This window comes from Poecilia reticulata, linkage group LG13 (assembly GCF_000633615.1).
Source record: "Poecilia reticulata strain Guanapo linkage group LG13, Guppy_female_1.0+MT, whole genome shotgun sequence".
Lineage (NCBI taxonomy): Eukaryota > Metazoa > Chordata > Actinopteri > Cyprinodontiformes > Poeciliidae > Poecilia > Poecilia reticulata.
Window position 1 is genome coordinate 20,410,562 of NC_024343.1, and position 12,310 is coordinate 20,422,871.

The 12,310-nt window shown below is 39.2% G+C and overlaps 1 protein-coding gene across 1 annotated transcript; it reads left to right on the plus strand.

Moving 5' to 3' along the window:
• The first annotated feature begins 1,119 nt into the window (after nucleotides 1–1,119).
• barx2 (BARX homeobox 2) lies at nucleotides 1,120–11,789 on the plus strand. The gene is made up of 4 exons (XM_008425955.1): nucleotides 1,120–1,561; nucleotides 7,280–7,595; nucleotides 10,248–10,332; nucleotides 11,059–11,789. Exons 1-4 carry the CDS (start codon nucleotides 1,267–1,269, stop codon nucleotides 11,305–11,307), a joined length of 945 nt encoding a protein of 314 aa, XP_008424177.1. The 5' UTR covers nucleotides 1,120–1,266; the 3' UTR covers nucleotides 11,308–11,789.
• The last annotated feature ends 521 nt before the right edge of the window (nucleotides 11,790–12,310 follow it).

Here is a 12,310-nt window from a genome sequence, read left to right on the forward strand (position 1 = left end):
TTTTTGCGAGCATGCATTTAAATTTGCATTTTTTAAATTTCACTTTATCTTAAGGACTCGTGCTATTAATTATGTATTAAGTCGTTTGGATCAAGTAATATTTTGTCCTCTCAAGACAAATCCGAGCATCTTTACCGGTAATTTGAGTGAGATATGTTTCTCCTTTCGGACGGCCACTTTCAAGTCTAGACACATTTTTAGGCTTAGTCATAAAATGATGACGACGATGATGATTATGATTATTATTATTATTAATATTATTTTATTATTATAATATCTGCTATTGTTATAGTTTTCGTTGTTGTTATTAGAAGTGTGATAGATATTTGACTTCGGCGAGAAAAAAAACTATTTAGTATAGCCTACTTTAAAAGAAAGAAAGGAAAATTGAAAAGGGAAATATTTTTAAGGTTTAAGGAAGATAAATTCGGGTTCGTTCAGATGCGCGCGCAGTTACTGATTGATAATAAATTACACCTGCCGGCAATTTCCGTGGTGAGATCATTGGGAAGTAGGTTTAAAGTGGTAGTGAATCAAGTGGCAATTATAAAAATAACGCGAACAGTAATAATAATATAATTCTTATTTTAACTTCATTATTGGCTGACATTGTTTTTCAACGAATGTTTTTTAATAAGTGCATAATAACGGGGAACGAACGAAAGAAAGAATGAATGAATGAAATTAAAGAATCAAGAAAAAGAGTATCAATATTTTATCACATGTGGATACTTGAAAACTGGCCTGATTTAAAAATATTCCATAATTTTAAAAAATAGACTAATTATTATTTGTGTTATATATTCAGACTTGGAACAAGACAAACAACGCTTTTATTGGAAGTAGCAGGCTTCTGGAAACTCACGTTTATTGAAAATACCTTATATTTCCTTCACCTTTGAATATTTTATTTTCGATCACGCTGTCAAAAACATCGACTTATGGGAAATATTATTTGTGCTTAAGCTATAATGCACTCGATATTGTTTAATCAGTGTATGTGTAGAGAGGGAGGTGGAAGCGTTTGGGATGTGTCTTTGTATATGTATGTGTAAGAGAGAGGGAGAGAGAGAAAGAGAGAGAGAATAGGAGCATTGAGATGAGTACACGGATGGTTTATATAGCAGAGGGTGTGAGCGCAGCGCATTACCACCGAGGCGCCCTGCGCAGCTCAAGTTGAAGGCTGCGGATCTTCGCCGCCACACATTCGGGGAAGAAGAGCAAAAGCCGCATTTTCAGACATAAGATAATGACTTCTCTAAACGCATGAACTTCGGTACTCGCATTTCTTCCCGACGTTTAAACCTGCAGGCTCAAACGTACTTAGACAGATTAAGTTGTGTACCAGCGAAGAGAGCGCACAGGGGACACACCATGCACTGTCAAGCCGAGCTGAGGCTCTCCTCCCCCGGGCAGCTGAAGGCGGCCAGGAGGCGCTACAAGACTTTCATGATCGACGAGATCCTCTCTAGAGAAACTTGTGATTACTTTGAGAAACTTTCTCTGTACTCCATGTGTCCTTCTCTCATCGTTCGACCAAAGCCTCTTCATTCATGTTCAGGTAAATCGACTTACGTCCAGTAATTGCTCGACTGCAAATAATGTTTTCTTAAAGCATGAAATTTCACATCTTACATTTTTATAGTTGCAATTTATTGCAAACTAATGTTATACAGTTTGTGCCTCGCGTGGATTGTCTCGTTCAATTTTCTCTGAATGAGACAGATGAAATTGGATCAAAATGCAATAAAGTGGATGTTGGTGATTGTACCGCTGGCCTAACAAAATTAATTAAGGTGTTTTGATTTGATCATGATTATTATTTTTTCACTATTCTTTGTGCGCGTACGGCTGTATCTACAAATTCGATTTTAATTTCAATTAACCGATTATATGCATCATTTACTAAATTCATTATTTCACAATTATGCGCTTGCATAATTGTTTTATTGCAGAACTAACAATTTTCACGGATAATTTATTGTTTTTCTTAAACTCTTCCCCAGAGATCTCCTCACTCCTCGCTTATCTCCACAAAGCGTTAAGCGCTGTAAATCAAACACAAGCGGTAGAGTCAGACAGCGTCAGTGATGCTTGAGGGCTTTTGTTGAGCGCAAATGATAGATGGCCAAACTGATAAGCGGCGCAGCTGAAAGAAAAAAAGTCATCTAAGGAGGCAATGAGACAGAAACAGAGAGCGCAGGTCAAGAGAAAAAAAAAAACTAAACTCCAACTCTGTAACCTTTGAACAACCGGATTGTGTTTGCTTTGATTAGTGTGACTGTTGTGTCAAGCTCAAAGGCCTTCCGTAATGAGTTTTTGGACATTTTACGCATAGATGGATGGTCTGCTGTTGGACGCTGATATGCTGCGTACGTGACTCGATGCAAAGATGTTCGCAGGAAACGTGCAAGTCAGTGTGAGAAACACCTGCAGTGCACTGACACTTGAATGAAATCAGATAAAATGTTGTTGTTGTTGTTTTCAGTCTGATAATGTATCCTTTAAAAATTAAATTCAGATAGATAGATAGATAGATAGATAGATAGATAGATAGATAGATAGATAGATAGATAGATAGATAGATAGATAGATAGATAGAATATTATTGAATATTGTTTAGAAAATGCAAATAAACGCAGCCTTTTTTTTCTACTATTCATTAACATAATTGTCCTAAAGTCTGAAATAATAGCCCCAGCAATCTGATGATGACAGCGCTGTGGCTGAATATAAATAGGGAGCAGTAATTCCCTCATCCCTCTGATATAGCTTGGTAATGCTTGAGGGCACAGTGACTGACTGGGCTTCGGCACCCCCTCTTTTCAGATGTATAAAGTAACCCGCCGCCACATATCAGAACACTCTGCGCACCGCTTATTTGTAGCTGCAGGGGCGTGTGAGACACAGTATAGTCCCCAGCATCAATGGCTCCTAATGCTCGATATAGAAGCTCGTAACCTTTTTAGCACCCTTCGGGACCAAAGAGAGGTGAATGGCCTCTGCATGACAGGAAAAGTTGACTTCTTCATTAGAAAAAAAAAAAAAAAAGAAGATGTTATTTCATCCTGCTGCCAGCGGAGGCCGCTGAAAGACAGTCATGCCAGTTATGTTGTCCACAGAAGTTGATAACAAGAGAAGTTTTGCATCGTCCATAATGTGTTTCTCACCTATCAAGCTAGCGATCCTCTGTGAGGTACAGTGTCTTCCTTCCATCGTCCTTGTCTCTTAACACACACAGGCCTACTTTGTAAGCAAAAATAATTTGCTTATCAAGTCACCCACAGGCTTCTCTCGAGTTGCTGCTGTTACACCTGAATTCCCCCCTCCCCCCTGTGGGACAATGAAGGCTATTTTTGTTCTTCTATTATGTTCTATTCATAAATTCTGACTGTGATCTACTCAAAGCTAAATTGCCTCTAACCCCACTTTTGTATACTCCATGCCAAACCCACTTTGAAATAAACCGACTATTTAAAAGCAATGTATTTTGCCTGATTGCATTAGTCACTTCATAACATAAAAGCTCATTGGACTGACTGGCACAGGACTATAATAGTCAGGCAAGAAACTCTTTATTTTTCTCTCAATTTTTTCTGCATAAGTTTAAAGTGAATTCAAGAAAAGTTATTTATTTTTATTTGTTTTCAAACTATTGACACAGCAGCAGAAATGCTTAAATTATCTTAAATCACAGGGGCCACACTTGCTTTCTAAATCAGTGCAAATCATGTCACGTGCAGTTTGTCCTAAATGAAACAACCTAGCAGTTTTTAAATTAGTTTTTGTCTTTGTTTTTAATTATTTAACTGAAAACATACTCCCGCTTAAATTCAACTCAAACACCACAGATGACATTAGTTAACAAAAATAAGTATTGCTAAAAAGGGCTAATGTGATCGCAGTATGGCCAATTGTGAATTTCTCTATTTGTTTCATTCTTAATTATTCATCAGAAGGTTTTATTTGTAATTTACACTGCTGCAAAAAAACTCTGATCCGTATGTTGAGAACACCGCATATATTTGCAGATCACTCTGCAACACAAACTTTGACTGCATATGAAAGATGATTCAAAGTAAGTTATGAATTACCACATAAAGAGCGATGTGCATTGTAGAAAGAGGATGAAGTCGTCTGGTTTGTTGATGCCCTTCGCAGAGTGCTTACTGCGCATTACACAGGATGTGAAGAGATACCAGCAGAATACAGCATGATATCAATCAAATACAGAACTTCTTGAAGGAATGTAAACAAATTGGTACCAAAATCGTTAAAGCTTATTATTATTCCCATTACCATTTGGATCCACATTAGCATTCATAATGGCTTGGGGACGGTCTGAGTAAATTTTTGGATCAAAGATAAGATTAAAAAGCTCTTTACTGACAGGAGCTGGAATGTTCCCCCTGACTGATGTTCATCATATCTAATCAAAGTTGCATTCCTAAGAAAACAGGTCAGTGAGGCGGGATGAAAATGCTTCAGAATCTATGCCTAAATCTAGGATCATATTTACTAAAGTCAATGAACTCGTGTTTTTTTTTTTGTGTGTGGATCCCAGCTTTTTACTTCTATTTTTGCCAACTGGTGACAGTAGCTTTGATTTGTTTTTGCACTATTCTTTAAATCATTGTATTTTTGTAAGAGAAAAAAAAAAATTATCTGGCTCTTTTGATGACAATTGTATTTGCTCATTCAAGTTAGACCTCTGTTGATGTAATTTTCAAACTATCTACGTTGCTCCTTGTATGCGTACATTTGTCAACCTGCTGCATGGTTCCAAGTTGTCTTGGAGACCCCAGGACCCTAAGCCCCAAAGTTCTCCACTTCCCCTGTAGCTGCCTATGAATCAGAGACATTAAGGCCTGACCTGGAGCCTTAACAGCAAACAATCTATTGGCAGGTTATGATATTTCATTTGGAGGCCCATCTATCATCAGGAGCCAGGGCAGAGAGTGCTTAGTGGTGTTTTCTGGCAGAGGTGAGAGAGCTTAAGATCAACTGCGTGTAATCTCACCTGACAGCATAATGACAAATATACATAAAGAGCAGGAGTGCACAGAGCACAGCGCATAGCTGGCTTGGACGGAGCTTACACGGAGCCCAAGAGAGCAAAAAAGAGGTTTCATCCCATCTTAAGGCTTAATCCGCCACAGACAATAAACCCACCCATTAGGGATAAAGTTGACTCGAGGAGGCCGATAACGCCCATGTCAACATGTAGGCGAGTATGCGCTCACACACACAAAGACACACTCTTCCATCTTCAGTTGAGGATAATGTTTGACAGGCTGTCAGCTCCCTGCCATTAGACCATTTATTGTTGCCACCAGATCTTTCCCTGCCTAAAAAGAAACGAGCAATTAATCAGATCTGAAAGTGGTTTATGCTACAGGCTGATTTCCGTTGGACCTGTGTGCACAGTGTGTTGAAGAAAGGATCATTTTTAGGTGAGCAACCTATCATTTTCACATCATTGCTAACTACTAGATCTTCTGAATAACAACATTACAAGCAATTTTTTTTAATGAAGAAGCACCTGGCTTTCATAGTAGTGCTTAACTAGCTGCTCTTCCTGAGCTATAATTAGCAGCCTTCTGTAATGGTTACTATAAGCGCTTGTTCCAGTTCTTGCATTCCAACTGTGATTATCAGAAGGATCCATGTGCCTTTGCAGGGGGCTGAGTTGCGTTCCTGCAGCTCCTCAAACAGTTTATTTGTAGACTATTGACAGGACACCAACGCTTGTCAGCAGCATGTCACTGAGCTGGCCTTGCCGTCAGTGGAAAGTCACCACGAGGACTGACATTTCTCCCTGTGCTCTCAGTGTTCTTGTGATGGGGTGGGGTAGTCCAGAGTCATCCTCAAGCTCTTTACTGACAGGAGATTTCTTCTAAACTGCAAGGACAAAAAAAAAAAAAAAAAAACACGAAGCGCAGCTCTTCTTCCTCCTCTAACATGAGTCAACGTGGAGCCTTCCATTCTATGAATTACAGTTCGCTAAATGTCAGTGTTAAAATTTTCTCCCTTACAAATGAGTGCAAACGTTTTAGTCAGATGATTTATTAGTAACATAAACATGGATTTGACTTATGGAGAGAGAAAGAGTGACAACATAAATGGGAAGGCAGAAACATCATGCAAGAACAGACAAGGCGTGAAAAGGCGGCTTCTTGTTCAGGCTTGTTGCAAACCAGCAATCTAACATTGAAGGGTTAGTGGTGACCTCAGCGCTTTACCATGATGTCATGATGAGCCTAAGGCAGTGTCTGATGTGTGTGTGTGTGTGTGTTTCTCTGTAAGCAGGGTAACTGTGGCTACCTGCATGCAGTCATTTTCTTTCTCGTTACTGACAAGTACCTCAAGTAGAATTTTCTCTGAATTTCTTAAACAAATGATGGCGGCGCACCTCTGCGCTCATGGATCACTGCTTATGTGGTGCTTTTTTATTTTGTTTTTCTTAAAAGATTTTTCTTTCTCTGACTTGAGAGAGGGAAAACTCTTCAGAAGCACTGCAAGTGAGAAAAGTGAACAATAGAACACAAAGTCCAGGTCTTCAGCGGACACTGTGAGTGTCAAGAGGGATCAAACATCCAACTTTTATGCTTTATGTAGTACTTTATATTTTTCTTAAATTTCCTAGTTTGTCCTATGTGACTTTATGCCAAAAAACACATGAAAAGGCTAATGCGAATTTTACCCTGCAACCTTCTGGTCTCCATCCCTTCTGCCGTGGCTCCAGACGAATGTTACTTTTTATTGATTCTGGCGTCTGCAGTTCATCTGGTCTCATTTATAGACCTATAGGTTAATCGTATGGAACTTTGTACAGAGCTGGAGATAATGCAAAGCAGGGAAATATGAAAATAGATGAAAGCTTTTATTTAAAATTCTATTTTAGATCTTGCAACAAACATATCTATTCTGTAAATGTGTTCATTTTGTGTCTAGGAAACTATTTCATTTTTAACAACCTGTGAAAAATCATCCTTTCGGTTCAAAGGTTCAGGGAGTGAGTGTAAAACAGAGCCTGCGTCATGGGATCGTGGCCCTCTGCTTACAAGAGGTCAATTCCAAAGTACTTTTTGCAGTGACACAATGAAGCTGTCTGAGAAATTACAGCCAGTCAATATTGGCACTATCAAAAGGTGACTGGGGGCGGGGGGCAGCTAAAAAGTTCCTGTTATCCACAAGGATGTTTCATGTAATTGCTGAACTTGAAATTCACGTTTTCCCCATGTGTTTTGGAACTCCCTCAATGTCTGTGCCGCTCCAGGTTCGTCGTCACTGCGTTCCTACCCGCTGCTCTCGGTGATCACGCGGCAGCCGCCCAATGTGCAGCCCCACCTGCCGCAGCCGTCCTCCCCGGGCGCGGTATCCTCGCACCTGCCCCTCATGTCCCCGCAGCTCCCGCGAGGGTCTGAACCCTCACCCAGCCAGACGCCCCTCAGCATCAGCAGCGAATCGGAGACAGAGAGCAGCACGCCCCGCCTGAAGAAGCCCCGCCGCAGCCGCACCATCTTCACTGAGCTGCAGTTGATGGGGCTCGAGAAGAAGTTCCAGAAGCAGAAATACTTGTCCACACCCGATAGGTTGGTAAAGTTTATCACATAAATCGTCAGATTAGTGTTGATGTACAGTGCCATTTTTTTTATAATTAGCTAACAGCCTAGAAATGATTTATTATGAATACACCTCGTAGCTACCAAAAAGATTATTTGCCCAAAGATGGGAAAAAAGGGGCTCAAATAAAAAGGCAATTTGAAAGTGATCTACAGGTATTAAACGAGCCTAATGTGCTTGATACAAAAGCAATATAAATATCACTCTGTGCAAACATTTTGACAACCGGTGTACTTTATTTGATCGAGAGAGCGTTTTCAAAAGTTCTCAACAGGCACGCTCGCTCAAGGACATTCACAAAGCCGTAAATGCACTTATCAAGCTGTAGTTAACTTAACAACATAATTTGTGATTTGTCCTGTGGGGGTTGTCTCATTTAATATGAATCCACCGGAGCCAGAGCATTACCTCAGTATTCTAGTTGGGACAAGAGTTAACGTTTTAACCCTGAGCACCTTAACAGCAAGAAAGCTCCACTTCCTTGTTCGCAAAAAGGAGGGACAGCGGCCAACACAAGCAAACAGTGATGTTTTACACAGATTTACTGCCAATCATTTAACTTGTGCAGGTGTACATTAAGGGTATTTAGTTTTGGACAGAGAGGTGAAGTAATCTATATGCTAATATGTGTGTCTTCTGTTCCATGCTGTGGAACAGAAGACTGACATGAGGTTAGAGCATATTTTCCAGTAACATTATGCACTTCACATTTATATTTAGCCTGCAGGCTACTTTTCCATTTTAATCACGAATGGGATTAAGCCATAAATGTTGTAAAAACGCTTTCCTGCACCTGCACAGAAAGAATTTCAAGCCATTTTAGTGCGCCCCGGATCCAACAATTTTATTTATTTCACATACATGGTTCTAATCAGTGGTTCATAAAAGCAAATAAAAATGCAAAAAGCTGAGGTGACACTAAATGGTCATGTGCATTAATATGAAAATAGAATGTTAACAGCAACGTAGCTCTGTTCAGGGAGAGGTCGCAAGTTATTTTCAGTGATGTGGCGGACCACATCCTTTCCAAAAACAGATTTGCATATTTTGGAAATGGCAAGCGTGCTATCTGTTTTTCCACACACATTCTCTCCCCTCCTGCAATGTATTATTGAACATATCACACTTTGACTTGCCTGTAGCTGCTGGAGGGACGCCACACCTCATCTTAAAGCAGAAGCCCCGAGGCAGAGCACAGCTCAGTGATCAAACCACCCATCCGTATGAATGGCCATGCCAAACTTTAGTGTTCTGTCAAAATATCCGACTTTAACACAGTGTTGGGAGTTAATTAAATACCCAGATGGAGAAAAAACATCAGCAGAGAAAAATCCCCTTTTAAAACCCCACATCAAAGGTGTGGCATGCTCCATGCTTGGGTTTGTTGTGATCTAAAGATACATTCGCTTTTTTCCTCTGTTTTCTTGGCATGGAGCCTCTGCGGTCGTAAGCTCAAGCTATGTGTGAGGGCAAGTGTAACCAAAATCAAAAATATTCATAAAAAGACTTAATTACCTGTCATCGCACCCTTAATGATTTTATGAATCGTTAGATTATGTTAATTAGGGTTTTGCTCATCAACCCTGTCATCATCCCAATTGTCAATATTTTCATTAACGTATTTTGCAAAATCACTTTGTGAAAATTGTGCAAATGGAACAAAACAGAAGTTGCCTGAAAAGAGTAACTAACATCGTTTCTGAGTGCATGGCTTCAGTCCTTCAATAACTAACTGTGAAGAAATATTTTCCTTCATCTCCTATTGCTCGTACTTTACCTCCAGTTATTGACATGCTGTTCATTGGTTTATTTTTGAAAACCATGTTTGATAGACATTCTTTATGTTTGGTTTAATACAAATAGTTTAATGAATTTAAAACATTTTTTTTTCTTCCTTTGGTGCTGTTTTTTTAATTACGCCAGCTTCTTTTTTTCATGACTCGGTTTCCACTTTCACCAACAAGTAAAAGTTGGGTGACTTCCCAACCTACTGAGGATATTCTAAAACCTTTCATCTGACTCTTAAATGTCTTTTTGAGGAACAGGAAAGAGGAAATCCCACTTAAAAATTGATAACCTTTCTTCTCCTGTAACACAGGGTCTCCTTGTTAACTACATATATCTGTCCCTTCCTGAGGTTTTGCGTTACACATTACAATTTGTCATGCATCACCACATGTGGTGGATGCATTCTGAACAGCCCTAATCATACGTTTGAATGGAATTCTACTCTCAGTACAAGCATTAGGATATGTATTTTGTTTGTGGTGTGTACTGGGTTGGATAACTAAAGATTTTTAGACTCAAGACTTAAAAAAAAACAAGTGTTAGTGTGAGCTCTGTATAGTCTATAAGGAGTGATCCAACAAAACAGGAAGTTAAATTTGGGATAAGGAAAAGACCCAGCAATATTTCTTTGGGTTAGAAAAAAATGCAACTTCTATATATACTGAAATATTTAACCATACCATTATGATTTTAAGCTGTTTTTTCTGAAATCTACATTTTTTTGCACAGTTTCTCATAATTTTTTAGCTTTTTGTTTCTGCCTAAGAAGTCCAAAAAGTACAATAAATATCAGCCTGATGTGCATTTAATTTTGTTTTAATTGTTTTTTTCAGATTGGACCTCGCTCAGTCCTTGGGTCTCACACAGCTTCAAGTGAAAACCTGGTACCAGAACAGACGTATGAAATGGAAGAAAATGGTAAGACTTGCATATCCTAGCACAATCAATGAACATTTAGAATTTTTTCCTCGTAGACTGCTAAAATAATTGTGACTCAACAAATATTTATTTTCAACTGGGATATAATGAGATGATACTCCTAATGATGCTGGCCCTGAAAGTCATTTTGATTGTGCATCAGGATGATGGATACGTTTTCTCAGCTACTGCATAAGGACAGGATGTGTTTCCTTTGGCATTGGGTCACTGTCTGGTTTTATTTTATTTTGATATTTATTGATCTTATGAAATCAGATGTGCTGGAAACAATGTTGGAGCGCTATTGATATAAAAAACACAGCTCAAATTTTTAGTAATGTGACATGCAATCCAATTAGATATAAATATAGATATTAATAAAGTGCATCATTTGCTGTTAGGCATTGCATCTATTTTTAGTATAACTATGGTCATTTTAATAATGCGAACAGCATGTCATAGGTAGCCATATGGCAGGAAGAGAAGGTGTGGAAAGGCTAAGCCTTGACTGATGATGATTGTGGTAAGAGCAAACACTTTTGTAGAAGGGTCAACAACACAGGGAACAAAAAAAGACCTGAAATCGTTAAAGATGAATGAGTGCACAAGGCCAAGCAAGCAGCAATATGTCTTCTCTTAATTACTATAATAGCAAGCATTGCCTTTGACTCCTGCTGCCATCTATTACCGGAGCTCTCCACTAATGCTGTCTGTGTGTTTTTCTAGGTGCTCAAAGGAGGTCACGAGGCCCCGACCAAGCCCAAGGGAAGACCAAAGAAGAACTCCATTCCTACCACGGAGGAAATAGAGGCTGAAGAGCGAAGACTGAAGATGGAGGAAGAGGAACAGATGAGGAGGGCATCCGATGAACCTCAGGATCTCAGTTCAGAAACTCACAGTCCGAGCGGAGCAATCGAGGGATCGGAGCAGGAGCAGCAGCCACTCCCAATGTCAGAAACTCACTTAGCCAGCTAAGCGAGAACAAACCAACCAAAGACTAATGCCAACCTGAAAACAAATAGTGCCTCAGGATCAGTGTACAAAGCTTGTTTGGTGTATAGAGTCGTTTGCTTTAGCAGGATGACTGGATGCACTTTGATGGTGTCCAGTCAGTACCAATGCACCCATGTATGTTTTAGTGTACTGGAAAAAGTATTATAGAACAACATAACACTAATACCTACTGATTGGACTGATAATCTTACAGTCGTTTCGGTCCATATTATAAAGGAGGGTAATTTTGTCAAACCCAAAACAGGTCAATCAAGCTTTTATCGCAACATGATGACTATATCAAATGCTCAACTAGCTTGCACACACCTCTCAGCTCACAAAGCTGTCAGATATCCAACACTGCCTTACAATACTAAGTCTATGTGTCTTTGTACTAATAACCAACTGCCAAAAACTGTTAATATGTGCCTTGTTGGTTTCAGAGGAAAGCTTTTATTTGTTTGGCAATATAACCGTCAAAGACAGTATATTTTTTCAATCAAGTGCCAAAACCTGGAGACAGATTTTTACAGGTAAAGCAAATGAAACCTCAGTCTGCAGGTTTAAGTTATACTGTACAGCTTTGAGCCTCAAATATGTTTATTAACTGCCAGTAAAGTTTTCTTTTATATTTTTATTTTAAAGCTAAAACAAAATCCAATTTATGTATGTATGTAAACCATATTTTTATCTGCTGTTTTGAATTGGATTAATATACTTATTATGTATAAATGTTTCCGTCAGCCCCTGAACTGTACTTTTTCTAAGGGAGTCAGGATGATTTTCAGTTACGAGGGCACTAAGACTCTTAAGCTGTCATGATTCATTGAGGGTATAAATCACAGCCTGAGCCATAAATACACAGCAAATGTTGAACATTTAAAATCTCAGAGACATTTTCAGCCTGCAGGCTTTGCATGAGTACCCCAATCGGTATGTTAGACCTGCATTAACATAACGCTGTCTTCAGTTGGCCCTTAGTGAC

Bases quoted from the DNA above. Each gene is read 5' to 3' on its own strand.
- barx2 (XM_008425955.1), top strand. From the start codon at position 1,267: ATGAACTTCGGTACTCGCATTTCTTCCCGACGTTTAAACCTGCAGGCT. The intron at 7,596-10,247 runs GTTGGTAAAGTT...TGTTTTTTTCAG, and splicing joins TACTTGTCCACACCCGATAG to ATTGGACCTCGCTCAGTCCT. The intron at 10,333-11,058 runs GTAAGACTTGCA...GTGTTTTTCTAG, and splicing joins GTATGAAATGGAAGAAAATG to GTGCTCAAAGGAGGTCACGA.